We start from the raw sequence: 23,501 nt of genomic DNA on the forward strand, positions 1-23,501 counted from the left end.
GAAACTATGCACACGTGCCTTAAGAACTGATCCTTGCAGTTGTGTAAAAAGAATGAAGCTGGTATATCCAGTTATCAGGTGTCTCACTTAAATCTCTCGTCCTCTCCTGTGTAACTCATTCAAAACTGGCTATGTTACATTTCTATTCAGATAATCAGAGCACTGACTCCTCCCACCAAAACCAGCAGGCGTTTTTGTTTAGTATGTTCCTTGACCTGGTTTCTATGTGCCAAAGAGAAATGTAGAAGGACGTTTCTTTATTTCCTGAGACTAAAGGTATATTTGCTGCTGGAAAATGACAGCATCACATTCCAGTGGAAAGGATCCTTCCAGAGATGGCAGCCTGGAGAGATTTAATTATTTTAAAAAAGATGACTTTGAAAATGACTGGGACAAAGTGGCTGAGCGCAAGTTTTGTCGAGTCTATAAGGTGAAGCTTAAACTCTGGCGGGAAACATGTGCCCTAAAGACCACAACCAGTGATTACAGGTAAATATACACAGTTAAAACTAAGATGATCATGAGTAGGTACTGTAGTAGTTGTCATACAGTACATTTTAAAGAAGTGTTAATGTGTTTTAACTGACTGTTGTATTGAAAGTTGTGTCAACCCATTTTTGGTAGACAACATTAAACTACAGTAAATACTATGTGTCTTTATTTTCTTCATCTTCTTTAACTCAGTACTATATTTTTGTCCCAACAGGAACATGATAAATATGTCCAAAATTGGTAAAGTGAAATTCAATTATTTAATCTCCATTTACGGAATAAGCAAAGATCCACCTGCTTTAGTGATGGAATATATGAGCAAAGGATCCCTGGACAACATCCTGAACAGTCATGTCTTAATGTGGCCCAAGAAATTCCAAATGATCCATGAAGTGACCATGGGCATGAATTTTCTACACAGTCTGAAACCTCCCATCCTTCATTTGAATTTGAAACCAGCCAACATCCTTCTTGATGATCATCTGCATGTGAAGGTGAGTCAAATACTATTTTAAACTGTATTTACATTAAAGTAATAGTTCACATAATTTTAATTCTGTCATAATTTACTCACCCTCATATCGTTCCAAACCTGTATGACTTTCTTTCTTTAAAAGGAGATGTTATAATGAATATCATGGCCCTGTCCATCTTTTCAATACATGGCAGTGGATAGCACCTCACTTTAAAGCTTAAAAACAAACCAAAAGTATTATAAAAGTCGTGCATACGACTCGTGCATAATATTCCAAGTGAGAGAAGCTAGAATACATTGGTTTGCATGTTACCACAAGAACTTGCATTGTTTAGCACTAAAAAGACAACAGCAACAAGTTGTGTGAATATGCTTCTCTCATAGCGCTCAGAAAGTTTGGGTTGTTACTTAACAAAACATATTGAATGACTTTGAGTGCTAATATTAGGCCTTGGTATCAGCAATCACCTCATGACACGATATGTATTGCAATACATATGTCACAATTCAATATATTGCGAAACATTACGATATTATAACTGGATTGCTACTGAAACTGCAGCGAGCGAGTGTAAGAGACCCAGCATGCCGTGAAGAGACATAGTAAACCTGCAGGTTCAGTCTCTCTCGCTCTTCATAAAAGTGGTACAGGTCTCAAAGTTTGCGCATATGATGACCTGCTTCTTCATTACTGAAATGTTGAACAATATATGAATCCACAAATAGATGAATAAAACTATTGATACAGGGACCTAAGTATCAATAAAATGTTGTTAGAAAGAGTATTGCAATATATAGATATAAGATTGTTTCGGCACAGCCATAGTCACTATTAACTGCAATTGCATTGTAAAGACAGACCAAGATATTCATTAAAACATCTCCTTTTGTGTTTTGCATAAGAAAGCAAGTCATATGGGTTTGAAATGACATGAGGGTGAGTAAATGACAGAATTATACAATTTTGGGGTTAACCATTTCTCTAAATAAATCAATAATAAAAGCAGTTTCAGACTTCATTTACTCCTAAAAGATTTCAGATTTTGGCCTCATTAAATGGGAGGAGTTCTCTAGTAAGACGGAATTTGTGGAACACCTGACTGCTCGAGGGAACATACACTATATACCTCCAGAGACCTTTACCCAGAATCCTGAACCCCCTGGAACCAAGTATGATGTATACAGGTGAGAGTTCATGACTTACAAAACATTACAGTATTTGTATGAATTTGAAACTTTTAACAAAAATTCAGTGCCATGAAATAAACATCAAAGCTATTCTCACCTTGCAGCTTTTCTATTGTTATGTGGGAAATTCTCTCTCAACAACGCTCATATCAAGGTATATCTTGTTCCTAATTTTACACTCTGTTTGTCATGAGGGAGCTCAAAGCAGAAACATTATTTGTATTTATAAGTTCATTAAATGGAATTTGTTTAGTACAATTACAACACTGCAAGCAATTTGTTCTATTCTCTTTTTCACAGGGTTGAGTATGACAGAAATATTAATCAGAGTGTCATCTGGCAAAAGGCCTAGTGTTGAGAAGATCCCTGAAGACAAGCCCCCAGAGAGCCATGAGATGATTGGTGTCATGAAGCAATCCTGGCACCAAGACTGCAACCAGCGACCTGCTTTCTCTGGTAACAAATCTGATTTTTGTCCCCTTTTCTGTTTAATGAAAACTATAATAGTGCTCTATTACCTACAGACAAAGTTTTAGCAGCTCTGTAGCTTTACTGGTTTTGCTTTGTATGCTTCTCCTGCAATACCAATAAGAAAAGAACCAACAATTTTGCATCTTTAATCAACCTCCCAGTTCCTCTGTGATTGTACTTGCATCTTCATCAGGTCACCTTGCGTAAAATATCTAATTAAATTATTTGATTCAGTTGCTGTGGTTAGGACTGCTAAAGTTCACTGTATGTATTCAAGCATAAAAGTACTTGAAAAAGCTTCTGCTAATTTTGTTGCAGAGTTGTATAATGAGCTGAATACGATTAAACTTGTTCGTCAGATTACGAAAAATGCAATGTGATTAGCATGGTTATATCCCGAGCTACAATTTTATCTCTCACATTATGGGCTGTCCAATTAAGATGCCTCTCCATTAAAGTGTCTGAAAGTCTGTCAATCATTGTCTTGCCAATTGCACATTTATCCAACTGAACACTTGAAAAAAGAGTCCTGTTTCCCAAAGTGACATTCAGCAGCATCATCTCCATTTCTCTGCAGAGACCATTTTGTTGACTGAAGTGCTTAGTAATGTCCTGAAAATCCCAGACACGAAGTTGCGGGGCAAGATAAGGAGTCTGAATAAACAGGAAAGAGTAAGAAGAGTAATACTGAACAAAGTGCTGTCTGCTATCCATTACAACTTTACCTTCATGCTTTGCCATTTCTTAATGCCTATATTAATGTTGTTTGTCACACAAAAGATATAACACAGATTCTATATGTTTCTTTCCATTAGACATCAAATACAACTGCTGACACTTCAGGCAAGTATTTTAAACAAAGTACTTGCATTCAAAGACTTCCTTTTCAGGAAATGAAACAGTCATGTTCTTAGTTTTTCTGTTCAAACTTTATGCACTAAGCTAGTTCACACTGTCCAAACAAACATCAACAAATGCTAACATTTCAAACATTCTAAGGCCATGTCCACCCTAAAGGCTGGATCACACTACTTTAATGGCAATTTTAGCCCAGATTTTAAGTTGGGCCAGGTTAGTGCTAGTCAGTGCTAGTCAGGACTAGTCAGCTGCAGTCTGCATATTTTACAAAGATTTATTTTTTGTGTGTGCAGGTTTTGTTTTTGTGTACGATGGGTACCGACTCAGATTTATTATCCTCCAATTATGATTCCATCAAGTTGGAGGATCTCAAATGGATGTTTGAAATTTTAGAGCCGACTATGCACGACTACATAGTTTTTGTCTGTAGCAATTTTCAAGGTCATTTAGGGTATAATGCCTAGTTTTAAAAGTCGTGTAGTGTATGCCCTTATATGTTTTCGGTTAAAAATGCATAGATATTTTTGCTATGTTATTGACTTTCATCAACATTGGAACAGTGTTTTCCTCCACTGAAAATGGAAACCTTTGAAAACGCTCTTGGAAAAAAGACGACATTAGGAAATGTAAAACTGAGTTTTCAACTCAGTTTCAACTTAGTTTTTACGACTTCAACTTTTAAAAACATGTCTTGAGACTTCTGCAATTTTGTTCTATTTGTTGCGCTGCATCTAGCTTTTTTAGCGCAAAAATGCGCTCGGTCTGAATGGCCCCCTGAACGAGCCTTCATTTAAATCTGTCCTCTATTCCATTTTTTCTTATTCATTACAGACGATTCTAGCACAAGTATTTACTCTCTCCTCAAAAAGAAGGACTTTGAGACCTTTAAGAAAAATCTAAGAAAAGAGCATGTGTCGATGCTCTTCAAAGACAACAACTCTCTCCTTCACCATGCTGTGGCAAGTGGTGACAAAGAAAGTGTACAGATTGTCCTGGATCTTGGAGCATCGGTGAACTGCCAGAGTGTAAAAGGCTACACCCCACTTATCATCGCAGTCCTGAACAAGTTTTATGAGATCTGCAGCCTTCTGACAGACTGTGGGGCTGATGTCAACCTCAGCGATGGTGACCAATGGACTGCACTGCATTTTGCCACCCAGGCTGGTGATGACAGAGCCACTCGCCTTTTGTTAGACAATAAGGTGAGAGCTGATGCCAAGGAAAAGGATGGATGGACGCCTTTGCACTTAGCTGCTCAGAACGGCCACGAGAACATCGTGAGGATCTTGCTCCCACGTCTGGATAGTGTGGATGAGCAAGAGTGCCAATCTGGGCGGACAGCACTTCACGTGGCTTGCGTTTATGGCCATGTAAATATCGTCAAGCTCTTGCTCAAACAAGGAGCTGATGTAAACAAAACAGATAACCTTCAGTCTACTTCCCTACACCTTGCAGCAGATGAGGGGCACTTCAGAGTGGTGCGTTTGCTGGTGAATAGCAATGCTGATGTGAAAATAGTTAATGAACGAAGCTACAGTCCCCTTCACTTTGCTGCTATTAAAGGATGCACAGGCATCTGCAGAATCTTGTTGAGTAAAGGGGTGGACCCTGACAGCAAAACCAATCAGAACTGGACGGCCATGCACCTAGCATCCCTAAAGGGCCATCCTGAGATTATTCACGTGTTGGAGGAGCACCACGGCTCAGTCAACATCCAAGGGAAGGATGGTTGGACACCTCTGCACCTGGCCTGCCATCATGGACAGGAAGAAGTGGTTTCAGTCCTACTAGCAGCAGGTGCTGACCCTAACCTGGCTGAGGATAATGGCTGGACACCCCTTCACTTGGCCTGTAACAGTAGCTGCTTCGCTAGTGTCTTACAGCTGATTTCCCATCAAGCCAATGTAAACGCCCTTAACAACCACCAGTCGACACCATTACATTTAGCTGCCCAGCACAGCAACATCCCCATTATTAAAGCTCTACTAATGAATAATGCACAGCGAGGTATGCTGGACTCTAAAGGATGTACTGCCTTAACCTTGGCTCAACGATGTAACAACACAGAAGCTGTGCAGTTACTGGACAGCTAGTACACAGATTGAGACACAGAGAGCGAGCCATGTTCAGTGACAGATAGCTCCACCATTAAAGGGAGTGGAGTACTAATTTCTACTATTGATTTCCTCCCTCTGTAAAGCCTGTTCTTATAAACACAGTCACCGCAGTTCTTGATTTAGATTCCAAGAATTTAACACATTTGTATGGGTTTAGTAAACAGCTCAGGTGTGTTCTCAGAATATAAGTATTAGGAATAAATCGAAAATATTGCATTGTATACAAACGTATGTATATTTGGGAATATAAAAATGCATTTAGCACAAAGTATGGTATGTTGATACCTAATTATGTAATTTATTTTGATGTATTGCCTTTATAATTGTCATGTCATGTACACTCTATCTGTGTACAATAATAATGTCATGGTGAAAAAATCACAACCATTCGTAGCATTCAAATAGCATGTTATTTTCACAGACAAAAGCAAAAAAACTTGTTCGACAACATGCTTCTCGCTTCCTAACAGGCTTCCGCTCATGACTGACAGTTTTTTCTTAAATCCAAAGTAAATTAACTTTATAAAAATGCATGTAAAACAGCTTGGTGGAATCTCTCTATGCCATTATACACTACCCTACACACGTAAAACGCAGTAACTACACCAGCACTGAGACTGAGAAAAATAGCTTCAAAATTAATTGGTTTTTGTGGATTTTGTACTTACAGTTGAGCTAAATCCATCTGTCACAGTCCAGATCATAGTCTAATCCTAAAAAGGCCAAGAATACAAAGATACATTGTCTCAAAAAATGTATTTATTTCTATTTTTTTCAACACGCTATGGCCCAAATCATACATTTTCATGTTTTCTTCAAAAGATAGGCTTTACTTTTAATTTTAAAGCTCATGAAATCAATCAAAAACATTGAAAGATAGCAACATTTGCCTCGATGTCAGCTTCCTTCTCAAAAATGCTGCCATGGTACATTTAGAGATAGATTGTGAGTTATTATTTAGTCACATGGCCTCAGTATTTGCTAGAACCACCTTTTCAATAATTTTCACACTCACACCAGCCTTTCAATTTGTTTGTCCCCCAAGATACAAAAGCCTTTTTAGAGCTAAGAAACCTGTTTTCGGTCATATCTAAATTTAGGCAAAATCTGTAATTACTGATTTGCCTTTGCATGGAAGTACAGTCCTAATTATTTTTTCAGTGGTGATATACTGGCAAAACATATTTAACTGAATGTGATGTAAACTCATGACTGAAATGCAGATGTTTTGTATCTGACTTTAAATTGGAGTACATTATACATGTCAGAATATGGTCGAAAAGCTTTAATTATTATTTTCATACACTTCATTGCAATAATTTAACATATACTCTTGCTTTTTATATAAGAGAACCAGTAATGAGTATTCTGAGCTGTTGAAACAAACATCAGAGTATCAGAATTGCACTTTTTTAACAAGGTTCCTCCTTGCTTTTTTCCTCGAGTATGTTAATAAAACATCAATGCCTTGTGAAGGAATCTGAACACATGCACCCCATTATCACACTGCAGTTTGATCTGCAGCCTCTCCACTGTAATGTACATAACACTTTCAATACCTCATTAAAGTCTGAAAAAGAACAATTGCTTTCACAAACACATCTACAGCTTGTCTTAATGATAAGATGTTATTTCATATTAAACTGTCTTCGTTTATGTAATAGCATGTTTACTGTAAATAAACACACAATAATACAGTTATTGGGATTAGAAACATACAAATCAAAACAAACACAAGAATTTACAATTGACCTGAATGTTGAGGTCTTAATTCTAGTTTAGGAAAAGAGGCATTGCCACATAAGGTAATTCTGCTGAGTGGAGGACTGCTCTTCTTTTGTGTATGTTTGTATATGTTTACACAGTATTTCAAAGCTGAGCAGAAATACAGGCTTCCCAGTGTGACTAACACTTGTTAAATATCCTCTATTTTATTTTAGTAAATCGTTTTTTGTGTTCAGATCCTGAGAAAAAGAATAGTTAGAGGGCCAACATTTTCATTTAACTGTGGCCTCAAAATCTTTCTAAATAACTCAGCACAAAATATTCCCTGTGGACTATTGTTAATACACAAAAAGCATCCTATTCGGGGATTAGGTTTAAATCTCCCCAGAAAATTTGATTAAAAAAATTTATTGATACACAAGAGTGCACACCCCAAGAAATGTGGTGAAAAATACAGTGACGTTTCTGAGACAAGATGGCTGGTGAAGCGTAACCATTGATACATTTGTCTGAGTTCCATTTCATGTCAGTACTTTTGGCTTCTTCAGGCAACCACACATGCAGTAGATAGTAGCTCTATTAATAAGTGGTTTATACATTTTTACCCAAAATGCACCAAACCCTCTTCCACAGAATCAGAACATTGTCTCACTGTCAATGCATTGTCTGTTGACATAACAAACTCAGACCATTAATAAAAGGTTTTGTTTATATTACAATTACTTGTGAGAGGATGTCATTGTTTAATGTCACCCATCTCTCTGCTGAAAAGACCAGTATTACTGGTCACCAGTTTATGTTGTGTTTTGGGTGCTGGTCCCCCAGCGTGGGATGCTGGTATTCCCACCAGGCTTTTAAACTAGCTTAACCAGCTTCATCAGAAAGAACATGTTGGTCAACAAGCTTCAGCAGCAAGGTTTAGCTGGTGAAAAGCATGGCTATGCTGGTCAACCAGCTAGACCAGCATAAACCAGCCTAGACCAGCATGGGAAATGCATGATGGTTAAGCTGGCCTTTTCAGCAGGGCTATGTTAAATTAAAACATTTATACTGAAAAGACACACTGCACTCTTGTCTGAGACATTCAACATTGAACAGTATCCATTTGGGTGACAGAATTCAACTTGAACAGATACATTTACACTAAATAAAAAAATAAATAAAAAAAACAAGAAATAAAAAACAACTAAATTATATAACTGAGTCGAAAACAGTAACGAACAGCAGCATTTAAATAAATATTTCACTATAAAGCAAGTAGACCTATAATCCCAAGCAGGGGCTTGAATCAGTGAAGTGTTTATTTAATCTTTTCATTTACATGAAAACATCTGAATGAACAAATAGAAGTGGAATGAAACACTAGAATGGACGAAACGATTTACTAGAATGACTTGAATGATTCACTAGAAACAAAGAGGCATTAAAACAGCAGGGTATAGCATTTGGTCACGCTTCACCACAGGACATTTTTTTTTATTTGACAGTAGCATGACAACTACTGCCATGCTGTTGAAAAATATATTAAATTGCATTGCTACTTTTAGATACAGTTTTACTCCCCATCACTGGTATGTAACATGTTGTTTAACTGTGTACTAAAGCACTGTGGCTAAAGATGCATTTCTGAAAATAGATTTATTGGTTTGTTGGTTAGCAGCATCATTCAAAGCAAACAAACAATAAAACCTGAGATAAACTAGATTTAATCTAACATTAGCAATGCTGCTAGCTTAATAGAGGTATTCACCATATGCGGCAGAGAAACTAGCACGTAGCCATCTTGAACATTTTGTCTCGGAACTTTATATAGCGGTTGCTATATAAATATCTATGGTGTTGATGTCAAAGTGTAATAATTAGCTAGCAAAGTGGATTTACAGATTGTAGAGCTGCCAAAAGGTATCATGAGTGTTCAGGTATGTCATAACAACTAAGCAGAGGGGGGAGATTTTAAAACAAGTGTACTTCATTCATAATTCTACAAGATCCTACCTTCACGCTGTGAATGTCATGATATGGCTCTGTGCTCATGAAACTTTAGGGTAGGGTTGCACCAGCTGTGCGTAAGTTCTCACGCAAGTTGGAACGTAATGTTCACACTAAGGACTTAGTAACTACTAGTTAGTTTGTAACTAAGTTAGTGCTTAATTTGGTTGCACCACCTGTTCTTTAGGCAAGATTTAACTAGTAGATCATAAGCTCTCTGTAAAGTAATGCATAGTCACATAATTATGTTTACCTTAATTGATTCAATAAGCAGCCTTAAAATTTGTACACAGAAGTGTTAAAAAGCTGTGAATTTCCGTTTGATCATGTTACGGTTGATGTTCAAACCTTGTTTGCTCACGTAACTGTCAGCTGCAATAAATTATATTCCCATTAAAATACAATACGTAATAAAAGTAGAATTGATAAATAGTATATTTTCCCTGTGTAAATAACAACATATAGGAACTGTGTCTAAAATAAATAAGGGGTGATAAATAAATACTATTACAACAGGCTGGAAAAACAGACATTTATTCATTTTAATATCCTCTATATATTTTGAATGTGTTGAAACAGAAAACTGCACTGTTTGAACTGTTTCATGCTGAAGAGACTTTTAAAAGTATTTTTTTCTCTCTCTCTTGTATATGTAAATGAGTGTAAATGTCAACATCATACTGTATGTCGAAAGGATTGAAGCCTGTCATGCAAAACATGAGCTCATTGATGTCTATTAGTCTGCTTTTGTATTCCAACCATTACTCCAGAGGCATGTACCATGAAGGTCGCTAAACGAACTCAGGGCTTCAGGATTGGTTTCAGGTTGACAAATTCAAACCAATCCAGTCAGGCTTAATTGGTACCATGATGCAGCTCATCAACTTTCTCTGTAAACTCAGGCTTCAATCCTGACTTTAAGGTTAGATTACAGGCTGGTGCACATGAATGAGTGACATTTGCAGCGCACAACCAATCGTGTGAGAGAACGCGATTTACTTCTCACGAGAGACTCAGCGGGATTTACCTCTCTGCTGAAAGCTGATGAATACGAAAATAAGAATTTAAATTAATTTAAATTGTGCACAAGACATGGTTTTAAATATATAAAGAAATTAAAATGTATTTACACTGCTCAAGAGTTCAGCTTGAAATCATGAACACTTAAAACACATGATTTAAACAGTACAAGGGATAACTGTAAAATTATGAAGCAATTAAAGCATTTACACAACAAGAAGAAGCAGCAGCTGCTACGAGAGCTCAAGAGGACTGCTGCAAACAAATTCTTAATGTGAAAAAAAAAAGATATGTATAAAACAGCTGGTATATCAATGCATTAGTGAATTCATATAGGCCCACAACAAGAACACACAGGCTTATTAATTTTAAAAGCTTAAATTTATTTAAAATATAAAAGCTTTTATATTTATAATTGAAAATTTTATATATCATTCAAAACTATTACAAATAAATATAGGCTACTATTGACTGCAAAACGAATAGAGACTATTAAGATGAATCTTCTCCCTAAGTTTATTTCCCTTTTTCTAAATCTACCAGTTAGTATATCAAAAAATGTTTTTAGACAATGGAATATACTATTCTTAAGTTGTCAAAAAGGCTTGGAGGACTAGAATTCCCAAATATAATCAATTATTATAACGCTGCCCAAATTCAACCTATATTGATTTGGATGAATGAAGAATCTAAAGTGAAATGGAGGAAGATGGAAATTTATCAAATGGGGAAACCTATTAGTATATCCTTGTTCCTACCCAAACAAAGCAACAAATTTAAATTAATACATAATATTTTTATTAATAGTACTTTTAGAATTTGGTTAGAAAAAAATACAAATTGTAAAATCAAGAAAGATATAGTTAATTTATGAGAAACTGCTAAAGATCCTGATTTCATGCCAAATAGATTAGATAATACTTTTCAGTTTTGGGCAGATTGAGGTCTGAAAAGGTAACACCAACTGTTCACTGATAAAGGAATGGATACCTTTTCAAACTTTAAACATTTTTTTTTTGTTTGTTTTTTAATTATTATTATTATTGACAGGTAAGAAGATATTTATTAACAGAAGTTAAAGAAATAAAAAAGGAAATACATCCATTCAATTATATAATTGTTACATATAATACAACTAATCCACTAAAAGTTTTAGGAATTTTAAAGAGTGCACTTGAAAGAGATATACAGCACACTCAAAATGAAATTATATGTAGGAAAAATGAAAATTAGTCAGCAAGACTGGGAATAAATATCATATAATACATTCCATACACTCAACCCAGTGTTTGGAAGGAATATGATTGGAAGTTACAAATGAGATTTTTTAATAACACCTGTTATACAAAGTAAATACAATAGCATTGTAAAAGGGGTTTGTTGGAGACATTGTGGGGAAAAAAAAAAGGCTCATTACAGAGTGTTCTAAATGGAAACCTTATCCAATAAGTAAATTAAGTAATTAGACAGGTTAATTGAATATTTAACTGCACAATAGAAATACATCCAGAAAACTTTATTTTGTGTAAAATGCCATTGTCCTTAAGAAATAAAACTGAACAAAATATGTTTAGGGTAATCAGAATAGCAGTTCTGAAACGGATTACAAAAATTTGGCTTAAACCAGAACCCCCTCAATCTCAAAGATGGAGAGAATGATTTCGGAAATTTACCAAATGGAGAAAGTAACATTTAAAATGAACAATTAAAGTCTGGAATGTGAACATAAATGGGATTTGCTTTAAAATATTATAAATTAATTTAGTTCGATTATTTCTTTCAGATTCTTGATTTTTTTAAATGTATTTATTTTTTTTACAAAATTAGTTAAAATATGAGGTATGATGTTCTATCTAATTTAATATAAAAAAGGGAGGTGATGCCTTAACTTCCTTTCTGCTTTATTTGAAATAAAATATAACATGTAAATGAATGAATTACACGTTATTCATAGAAAATGCTGTGAATGGTTATTTGATATGGTTATTCAAAATAACATCGTGTTTTTTTTTTTGTTTTTTGTATTTCTCTTTCTTGATGTACAATTTGTACATTGTCTTTAGTAAAAAAAATAAATAAATAAAAAAAGAAACATGCAAAAATAAAAAGCATAAAAAAGGTTACTATTGATTAATTAAAAAGTGAGCAAAAAAATGGTATGCAATAAGACGTATTTGTTCTTTTTATAAAAGACATATTTTGTGTACTGCTTATATTGCTTATTATAACTTAAAGTAAAATAATATATGTTTATCTCAAATCCATGAAAGAAAGAAGGGGTTTGGGTGGCATTCACTCCTTTCCATAGCAATCTTTGAATATTTTAAAAACAATTATTTTTTGCAGGTATCATATTAATTCATTTTACTAGCTGTTTTATAGATAGCCTAATATATTATGTTTATATTTTCAAAGATATTTTTTGCTATGGCTAAAGAGGGTAAATGAAAAGCAATTAAATTTTAAATAAAATACAACACTCTATCTTCTGAAAATCTACATTTAGATTCTCAAATAAATAATTTATCATGAAGAGTAGATTTTGTGGATTTCTATGATTTTATTTGTAAAGTGTGCTTTAAGAGACATGGGGGAGTGACTTGATTGCGTCAGAGATGTCATTTTACTCACAGCTTATTGGTTCACCATCTGTTAGTGATCTGTAATCCAGAACGAAACCTGCTACAGAGCAGGTTAGCCTTGTAGCATAGGTTGCAATAGCAATGAACACCGCTAAAAGCTGACCAACTTTCATGGTACTTAAAACCTGGGGTTGAGGTAAACTAAACTAAAACTTACTTGGCTAGCCACCGAAACCAGCTTCATGGTACAGGCCTCTGGTTGGAGGCTTCCATAAAAATGTAGTTTATACGCAGGTTTATGTTCTACCTAAGTTTAATGTTGCAACGCTCAAATATTTAGTAGTGCGTAAATTGTGATGTAGTGCCCATTTACGCCACAGCTTGGCTAAGTTGTAACTTATGTATAGCTGGTGCAACAAGCCCCAGGAGACTATGGAAGCCGCAGAGTGCCAATTATAAAAGAATGAATAAATAAATGATCAGTCTATTAATTTGAAAATAAAACATGGATAAATAACCACTTTATAAATGGACAAATAAATAGACACATTTAAAGGTATTTATTTAATTCACGTTTAAAAATTTTATTACATTTAAAAATAAAATAGCACATTAGTGCATTAATTAATCATGTATTTAAGTCATGTTTAAAATGCAATTAAATGTAACAATAAAATAGCACATTAATAAGTCATTTTTAAATGCACCTTTTAAATTGCATTTAAAAAAAAAGCATTTGACTATTGCTTTTCTTCATTCATTTGCCCTTTGCTTTTCTTAATCTATTTGCCAATGGCTTTTCTTTTTCGCTTTACTTTGGCTTTTCTTTTTCCAGTTGCTAATTGATTTTCTTTATCCATTTGACAATCATCTTTAAAAGTGCCATTGGCCAGTTGACACGTGGGAACTTTCGACTCAGTGTTCGATGGAGATGTAAGACAGCCTGTCATTAGATGGTTATTTATAGATGTAAGAGCAGCTTGTACTCTATGAAACCCGCGCAAAAAATGGACGCGAAGCCTATCAGAAGTTAATGGTCTCTTGTCACAGCTGCAATTATGTAGTACCTTGAGCAGATTTAAGTTAAAAATGGGGATGGGGGAAGGGGTGTCATGTGAAAATGTACTTTTACATTCAGTTTACAATCATTTTAATCACATTAAATCCTTTTTAAAATGTTGGGTGACATTAATTTTAAAAAGTACAAATGTAATTTCCTTTAATGTCATGAACTCGTGAATTAATACGAGCTGTCACTGTTTGAAATGTCATGTCAACTACAAATTTTATTTTTAACAAAAATTTCTGACAAGCTGGAACCTAAAAATTAAGCAAAATTACATGTTTAACAATTAAACGCTTTTATCATAAAAAGTGTGTCATTGCTGTCTCAAAGTGATCTGCCATTTACAGTGAAAATGCCTCACCAGCATTTTCACGTAGTAAAGGGTGTAGACTTACACCATTATCTCTTGATGAAAAATACTTTATGTGCTCCCACACATAATCCATTTTGATAGACTTTTTTCAGTATCTTCAATACAAACAGGAAATAAGATGGCAAAATGCAGAAGAGCTGAGCGCTGAAAAGGGGCGGGTATGAATAAGGTGAATTAACTGGGTCAAAACAAATTTGAATCATTCTAAAACTTTTGATAGTGACAACAAGTAATACAGCTAACAAACTGGATGCATAAACATTGTGATGAACAATTTCTGAAAACAGACACAATGCTTTGTGCACCAATAATGTTCATTTCAGGCAGCTGAGAGTTAGCCTTCCATAAAAGTGTCAGATGATGTCAAATTTTCTTAAATTAGACAAAATTATATGTTATTTTACAAATTTGTGAAAAATACTGAAGTGTCTGCCATTAAAGAGATAGTTCACCCCAAAATTATAATTCTCTCATCATTTACTCACCCTTATGCCATCCCAAACTCATATGACTTTCTTCTGGGGAACACAAATGACATTTTTTTGAAGAATCTATGTGGAGTTTTTGTCCACCAATGTAAGTCAATGAGGTCCAACTTTTTCAAACTTTCAAGATCCAAAAAGAACATAAAGGCAGCAGAAAAGTTATATACGACATTGTTTAATCTGCATCTTCTAAAGCAATATGATAGCTTTGGATGAGAAACAGACCAAAATGATTACTTTATTATAATCATAAAAAAAGAGTATGGAAAAAAATTGAAGTGTTGTGGTACGTCTAAATGATGGTTACTGATTATTCATCTTGTTGACTGAAACTGGCACTAGGAAGGACCCTGTACAAGATTAAAGCTAGAATAGCTATGATTCAAGACCCTAGGGACATGTTGATAGTTTCATTTCTTATTTTAACTGGATTTTTCACTCCACTGTCATCCATTTAACACTGAAATATGACAGAATGAGTTTAATATAAAATAACTTTTGACAAAGCCACTTTCTGCAGCTCATATTCACAATACAAAATTCTTGAAGGGCTCTGCACTCAAAAAGTCTTCATTAGGCTATTTTGGCAAGGAATCTTATCAGGAATCTTTTCTCCAACCGCTGCTGTGCTAAATGCACAAAACTGCATAATAATAATAATAATAATAATAATAATAATAATAATCTCCCTTTTATTTTGACCAAAAATCACAAATATCTCAGTCTGTTGTGACATCATCATGGATGGCTTTTCATCACCTCAAACTAAACACTGATAAGACTGAGCACCTCTCTTCTGTCCAAGACCTTCCTCACTCTATCTCCCCCTCATCTTGGTTGAAGTTCACATCCGAGGAGTTTCCCTAGACAGAAAATTGTCCTGTACTGATCACACTACAGCAAGTGCCTGGTCTTGACATTGCATGCTGTATTAAATAAAAAATAAAAATCACACCTTTCAGATTTGATATCTCATGTCAAGTCAAGTCAACATTTATTTATAGAGCACATTTAAAAACAACAGAAGTTGACACAAAGTGCTTTACAGATCAAACAAACAAATTGACAGCGTGATATAAAAACAGATTTATTTAAAGTTAAATATAAAACATAATAAAATAAATAAAAACATTTAAATACAACATCATGTATTTATCCATTTCAAACTATTCAATGATCTATTCAAAAGCTACAGAATAAACATATGTTTAAAGAAGAAATAAAAATGGCTAATGATGAAGCTGACCTCACATGGAAAGGGAGACTATTCCATAGATTAGGACCTATCACATAAAAGGCACGGTCACCCTTAGATCTATAGCGGCAACGAGGAACCCTCAATAGAAGTTGATCAGAAGACTTGAGCGCTCTGGAGGGGGAGTAAGGGTGTAGAAGGTCACTATTATATTGGGGCGCAAGACCAGATAGTGCCTTGTAGACAAAAATCTGAATTTTAAAATCGACCCTGAATTTCACAGGAAGCCAGTGTAGAGATGCTAAAACCGGGGAAATGTGATCCCTCTTTCTTGACCCTATTAAAAGCCTAGCTGCCACGTTTTGAACTAGCTGTAGGCAGGATAACGCAGTTTGGGGCAGACCAATGTACAATGAGTTACAATACTCTAACCTTGATGTAATAAGTGAGTGGATCACAATTTCCAAGTCTTTATGGGAAAGAAAATGTTTCATTTTAACGATAGATCTCAGGTGGGAAAAGCTACCCTTGACAACAGCACTGATCAACTTATTGAAAAGTAACGAGGAGTCAAAAATAACTCCAAGACTCCTTACATGATCTTGTACATTGGACGACAGAGGACCTAACTGGGCAACCAGGCCAGGTAAGGAGGACATGGAGGAACCTAAAATCAGAACTTCAGTTTTACTTTCATTTAATTGTAAGAAATTGTTTGCCAGCCAATGTTTAATATCTTTGAAGCAATTTAGGGCATTCTCAGATGAACAATTCTTGTCTACACTCACTGGGAAATAAAAATGGGAATCATCAGCGTAACAGTGATAAGATATACTGTACTTCTTAAAAATAGAGCTCAGAGGAAGCATATACAGGGAAAATAACAAGGGTCCTAAAATCGACTCTTGAGGGACACCACACTGTAATTGAGCCAATGTAGAAGAAAAATTACCTACATTTACAGAGAATGTCTTTTCTTTTAGATAGGATAAAAACCACTGGAGGGCCATACCCTGGATGCCAACCATACATTCTAGATGATTGAGAAGAATATTATGGTCGATATTGTCGAACACGGCACTGAGATCTAATAAAACTAAGATGACAGGTGAACCTGAATCCATGGAGAGTCAAATATCATTAGTGACCTTCAACAATCCAATCCAGATTCAGTGCTGTGCAAGGGTCTGAAACCAGACTGAAATTTATCTAAAATGTTAAATATATTTAGATAGGTGTAGAGCTGCGAATAAACAACTCTCTCCAAAATCTTGGAAGTAAAAGGCAGTTTGGAAATTGGTCTGTAATTGTTGTGTATTGCCGGATCCAAAAAAGTTTTTTTAACAAAGGATGTAGAATTGCATGTTTAAAACTACTTGGAACAACTCCACTTGCTAATGAGCTGTTAATTATAACTGTCACACTGGAACTGATGGTCGTGAAAACTTCTTTAAGAAGACGTGGAGAAAGAATATCAAGCTTGTAACTGGAACACTTCATCTTAGAGACTACATCTGCTAACTGTGCTGACGTAACTGGTTCAAAGTGAGTCAGGGAGCTGGACAGGGAAGGAATTGGTGGTTGATCGAATTGTGCAGGTACAATCGCATCTTTAATCTGCTCAAATTTTGTAAGTAAAGAAGTTTAAAAAATGTTCACAGGTTTCTTGGATGGCGTCCAGAAATGCATTTTTAGTTGGGTTTAAAACAGAATCAATTGTTTAGAACAATACTTTTGGTCGATTTTCGTTATCAGAGATTAATGTAGAGAAAAACATAGTTTTCGCTTACTTAGTTAAATGCTCCTTTAAAACGTCATAAGAGGCCTGAAGCTTGTCTTGTTTCCACTTGTGCTCAGTTTTTCTGCACGCTTGTCATGGAGTTTCATAACAAAGTTCGGGAAGTACATGTTTATTTAATCTGGCCAATCTCATTGCCAGAGTAAGCATATATAAGCAGCTGCTTACCTCCATGGTGGCAACAATTCTTCCGGCATTCAGCCCCGCCCTAACCTGCAGATGTCCCTTGAATTTTAACTCTTCACCTCTGATGAGGAATTATTAACAGTTCCTGACTCTCTACAACAGCTTGATGACTCCAGGGTCATCTCTCCTTCTCCCAATGCTGTTTCTCAGCCTCCGGATGTAAATCGTGGTCGCCAAGCTATTCGCATGGAATCATCCAACCCGGCACCGCCGCAGGAACACATCTTCTCCTCCTCCCCCGAGATCTTCTCAAACCTCCACGACCACCACCTCCAATGTGTCCAATTACCCAGCCATTCCCAACATTTCCAAGTGGACCGTTAATGGCTTGCGACATGCTTTAGCAGCCGCAGACATCTCATTCACTCGCCGTTCAAACAAAATGCAGCTCTACAATCTGTATGTCTCAGCAAAACGCGGTGATTCACTCACACTGTCAACAACTACTCCATCCGCTAACCCCCCTATATGCTCCAAGTGCCCCAAATCGGCTGCTCCTAGCTAAAAAAAAATTCAAAACACCCGCAATCCTTCCGTCTCAACCAACCAGCACCGGTGGAATTAATATTTCTCCCGAAGTAAACACAGAAGTGCAGCACCTGCGAAGACTCTCCAGTCGTGGAGCAAGCGTCACTATCCACGCCCCCGCTGTGCTCCCTCCTCCCTCCTCTCTCCCTTTCCAACCTCCCAGCGCAAATCCTTGCTCAGTAGCAGAGCTTTCAGCAAACTTACCTCCCAATATGCAATCAGATCATCCTCTGTCTTCAGTATTTTCCACTGCACATACTGGCCATCCTTCCCTCTATTCTATGACAGCTCCTCTAAATATCTCTGCTTATTCTGTGCAATCTGCTCTTTCTACCAATGTTCGATCTTCTATCCCTCTCTATCCATGGGCTACTGGAGCGGAATCCCGCTTGAGGCTGCCTCCCCCGGAGACTAACACTCTCGATCCATTCCCCTCAACACTATACCCCCTTTCTAACTACCAAGCCAACTTTCCTCTCTTCTGAACTGATCCTAGTGTAAGGCTGCCTCCGCAAGCGACCGTGTTTCCGAATTCTTTCCTCCCTAACACTCCTCTTCCAGCTCGTCCTCCCACGTTTACATTTCAAACAGCCATACCTCTCACCATTCCCTCATTTGCTTCCAATACAGAGCCTCCGCCAGACTCCAATCACCTTCACACTCAAATCCTAGCAGGTGCAGACATAGATCTCTCTTCTCTCCATTCAGCAGTCCCTCACAGTAATGTGGTGTGATCCATAGACTGCGGCAAGTTTTCCGTTACACCCAAAAACCCCTTGCCCAGCTCTTCTCACACGCTCACTCTCACTGAATTCTGCATCGCACTTGGACGCTACACAGACGCCATTTGCTCAATGTTTCCACACAGACTCCATGACTACCTGTCAATAATCGCTGACTCTCACTCTCTTTTGGCAGTAGTCATTTTTATACTTACCATAGGCTCTTCCCAGCAAAAAGCACTGCGAAAGTAGCGCAGTGGAATCAGTGTCAATACTGGGAAGCACTAGATCTAGATTTACATACAGGGTGTTCCTGGGATGCATGAGCATTTTGAGCACAGTCTGCAGGTCTATCGAACACCAAACTGAGTCCTGCCCCATGGCTATGCCCCCACACTCTGACATCCCGGTTACGAGCAAACCAACAAATTATGTCCCTCAGCCCAGCAGCGGTCCTTTGGCTTCCTCTTTCAAATATTTCAAAGGTAGAACAGTGAGCTACTCAGCAGATAAATAAATCTGTAAAAATGTCTATGACTTCGGCTGCACCAATGCACAGTGCCGTTTCCTGCACATTTGCAATTTCTGTGGAGGTGCTCATGCTTGCTCCATATGCCCTGTTCAAAAAGCTTAAAAAAAAATAAAGATCTCAAAAAGTACCTCAGCACTCCTGTCATTATTTCTGTCCTAGCCAAAGAACTAGGCTAAAACATGACTTCAACCCCGGGTTAGAGAGTCTTTCTTCCTCAAATCTCATCCGTCATAACTTACAATTATCGCTCAAAGAACCCAAGGTAGTCGACGATCTATTAAGGAAGTTAAATCCGGCTTCATGATAGGCCCCTTTGAACCACCCCCACCCCCCCCCCCTGAAAACTTTCCGCATCAGCCCTATCAGTGTGACCACCAGGAAATTCTCAGGGAAAATAACACCTCATTATAGACCTTTCCGCCCCTCATAATGGACCACACCTGAGCATCAACAGTCTGATATCAATCGACGAATACCCTCTCCATTACCATGACATTGACCAAGCCATCCAAATGGTAAAAAAGTAGGCAGAGGCGCATGGCTCACAAACATTTCGGCTTTTAAAATCATGATAAATTCATCCCGATTTCTGGCACCTCTTTGGTGTCCGCTGGAACGACAAGTTCTATTTCGCCATTCACCTTACTTTTGGATGCAAAAGCAGCCCCAAAATATTTGACATGATATCCAAAGCGATCTGCTGGATACTGTCAAACAACCCCTCCGTGCCTTTCCTTATACACCTCCTCGACGATTTCCTCACGTCTCACCACATAATTCTCATCCAGCTCTCCCCCTAAGGACTGTGCAGAAAGTCTTCTCCGATTTAGGGATTCCTATCTCAGAACACAAAAACTATCGAGTTCCTAGGCATCCACCTTGACAAAATTTCAAGCTTCCCTTCCCAAAGAAAAGAGTGATAGGATCATTTTAGTAATCTCCAACTTCCTATCTAATCCAAGTCATACCAAGCACGATCTCCTCTCCCTCCTTGGTCATCTAAATTTCGCCATGCGCATAATCCCACAAGGCCACACTTTAATTTCTCATCTCCTCTCATTAGCCTCATCCGTCAATTCACTAAACGACCCCGTAACCCTAGACAAATCATGCTGTGCAGACTTGCAACTATGGCTAAAATTTCTCAACCACTGGAACGGTCTCACCTACTTTTATGATGACATCATTTCCTCCCCCGATGACATCCATTTGTACACGTTCACAGCCCCATTCATTGGATTCTACCAGGGCCACTAGTTCGCATCTACCTGGCCCCCTGATTTGATTAATTTACTTCCTCACTCAGCTTCCTCTATGCTGAACAAACTTTACCCCATCGTGGTAATGCCTCTCTATGGGGGCCGGAATGGACCAATAAAAGCATTTTAGTCCATTGCAACAACTTAACCACCGTCCGGTGCATTAACAAAGGCAGATCCCAATCTCCAGAATTGGCACCTTTTCTTAGACACCTAATATGGATCTCCATCCCCAACCAATTCATAATTAAGGCCGAGCATGTTCCAGGCTCAAACAATCTGATCGCTGACTCTCTCTCTTTCTCTTCCAGAGATTCAGAACCTTGGCTCCAGAGGTGAACCCAACTCCAACCCCAACCCCTGCTCAGAGCTTAAATTCCATGAAATCACCCACTCAAACTCCTCCATCAAGCATCTCTGGACTCCATTCTCCAAACCATCTCTCTGTGAACCCTAAAAAAAACAAACTGGACAGCCTGAAATGGTTTTAAAAATTTCACGAAACCTACAAACTGCTCTTCCCAGATTTATCTCTACATCTCAACCAATCCAAAGGTCTTTATGCTGGGACTATCAAGGGGTACCAGAGCAGCATCCATTTTTTCCATAACAGCCTCGCCCGTACACATGGAGTCCCTCCCATTCAGATGCTGCAAGGGCTCCCCCGGCTAGACCGGAAGCCCTCCCCTTCATACTGCTGTAAAGGCCCTCCCACTTACATATATTCAAGGTATCTCCCGTTCTAATTGCAGTGAGGGTTCTCCCATGCAAATGCTGTGTGAGCTAACTCACGTTTATTTGTATTGTGGGTGCTCCCGTTCGTACCGCTGTGAGGATTCCCCCATTCGAATGCAGTGAGGGCCCCTTCTGCTAGAGCGGCAGCCGAGCCCCTCACCTATGGGGTTAGCCTGTTCACTGCGTGGGCCCCTCCCATCGAATGACTAGCATCTGTAGGTGGCATAACGGGGTGGGCCTGCTCTCGCCATGGGCAGACCTGCCCAGGCGGTGGGAGGTTTACCCCCTTTCTCCGGGGGGGGGGGGCCTGCCAGCTATGGATGTTGCGAGTCCTCCAGCGCAACAGCAGCAACCGTGAGAGCTCTTTTCCATTGTTTCTTCAGTGTTTCTGCCTATTTTCAATCTAGTCATTCTAAACTTATCCTGCAGCTCCCAGTTTCCTATCCCCAAGCAGACCCTAGCATGAGACTACCTCCAACTGCTTGTTCTTTCATCTGTGGCACTTCTGCCCCTCTTAAACACAGGCTCTTACACACAGGCTTCCTTTTTGGGGTGAAGCATTGTAGCGACTGACATTCAGCAACTCAATATTCCTACCCAAACACATTGCTTTCTGTGTTTCAGGAGGCTCCGAAACTAGGGACTCGCTGCCAGGTCTTGGCTTCTTTTGGGGGTATTCGAGCTCTGGTCAAATCTCAAGCCTTGAGCCCTCCTCCAGGGACAGCGAGCCAAACTCGTTTACACTATCCTCACTACAGGATTACATTAACTTTTGAACTACTGAACTGATATCTTTTGTAATTCGACATTGCACTGGTTTACATGTATTCATATCTGCCATACAAAGCCTTGAGTCTATTCAAAACCCTTGAATTCCTCAAAATCTAGAAATTCTTAAATTTAGGTTTGTCCCCCAGCTACTTATTTCTGCCAGAATCAATTTCAAGACACTGCTATTGGCATACATTTTATTTTTATGTTGCAATAGCTTTGTGTGAGGAGACCTAAATTCAGTGAATACATCGTTATTCCCTGAAAAAATACCCTTCTGAAGTTGCTCTTGAATCTCTTTCACACTTGCATATATTCAAATATGGTGCATCAAGACAGGTCATACCAGGTTTGACACCAATAGCTGGGTTTCCATCGAAATGTTTAACATTTTTTATGCGCATTTTTAAAAATTAGACTAAAGAAAATATGAAGCATTGTAGGTTTCCATCCACTATATCATGTTCATTATCTTGAGGGAGACCGCCTTTTCTTGATGGAAAAGTTGAATGGCCTCCTTGCTTCGAGGAGTGTTTTATTTGCATGATTGGAGCAATTGTACCTTGTTTTGGTAAATGCTGCCAGGAGACACCACAGAATAAGTGTAATATGCAATGCCCGTCCGCCGCCAGCCTCCACATACCTGGGAGCGCCCACTCTCAAACTGTTCTGGCAGATATAGGACTCAAGATGGCGCCGAGTATGGCTGCTGCATTGCGAGCTCCGACACAACATAGCAATGTTTTGTTTGTTTTGTTCACAGTTCTTATGTTTTTTGTCTTGGATGTTGTCTGCCTTATTGTCTACGACAGACAAACACTTTTGGACATTGGTTCAGCGATCTCACACCGAAAACCGGACTTCACATTCCTCAATGCCGACCTGCTGTTTACAAACACGCAAGCGGAGCCCTTTGTCTGGGCAGCACGGCTGT

General features: G+C 37.9%; 1 protein-coding gene across 1 annotated transcript; it reads left to right on the forward strand.

Moving 5' to 3' along the window:
• The first annotated feature begins 246 nt into the window (after positions 1–246).
• Positions 247–8,030, forward strand: LOC127422059 (ankyrin repeat and protein kinase domain-containing protein 1-like). The gene is made up of 8 exons (XM_051665409.1): positions 247–489; positions 707–986; positions 2,001–2,152; positions 2,260–2,309; positions 2,456–2,611; positions 3,204–3,298; positions 3,442–3,469; positions 4,316–8,030. Exons 1-8 carry the CDS (start codon positions 296–298, stop codon positions 5,575–5,577), a joined length of 2,217 nt encoding a protein of 738 aa, XP_051521369.1. The 5' UTR covers positions 247–295; the 3' UTR covers positions 5,578–8,030.
• The last annotated feature ends 15,471 nt before the right edge of the window (positions 8,031–23,501 follow it).

Source organism: Myxocyprinus asiaticus, chromosome 31 (assembly GCF_019703515.2).
Source record: "Myxocyprinus asiaticus isolate MX2 ecotype Aquarium Trade chromosome 31, UBuf_Myxa_2, whole genome shotgun sequence".
Lineage (NCBI taxonomy): Eukaryota > Metazoa > Chordata > Actinopteri > Cypriniformes > Catostomidae > Myxocyprinus > Myxocyprinus asiaticus.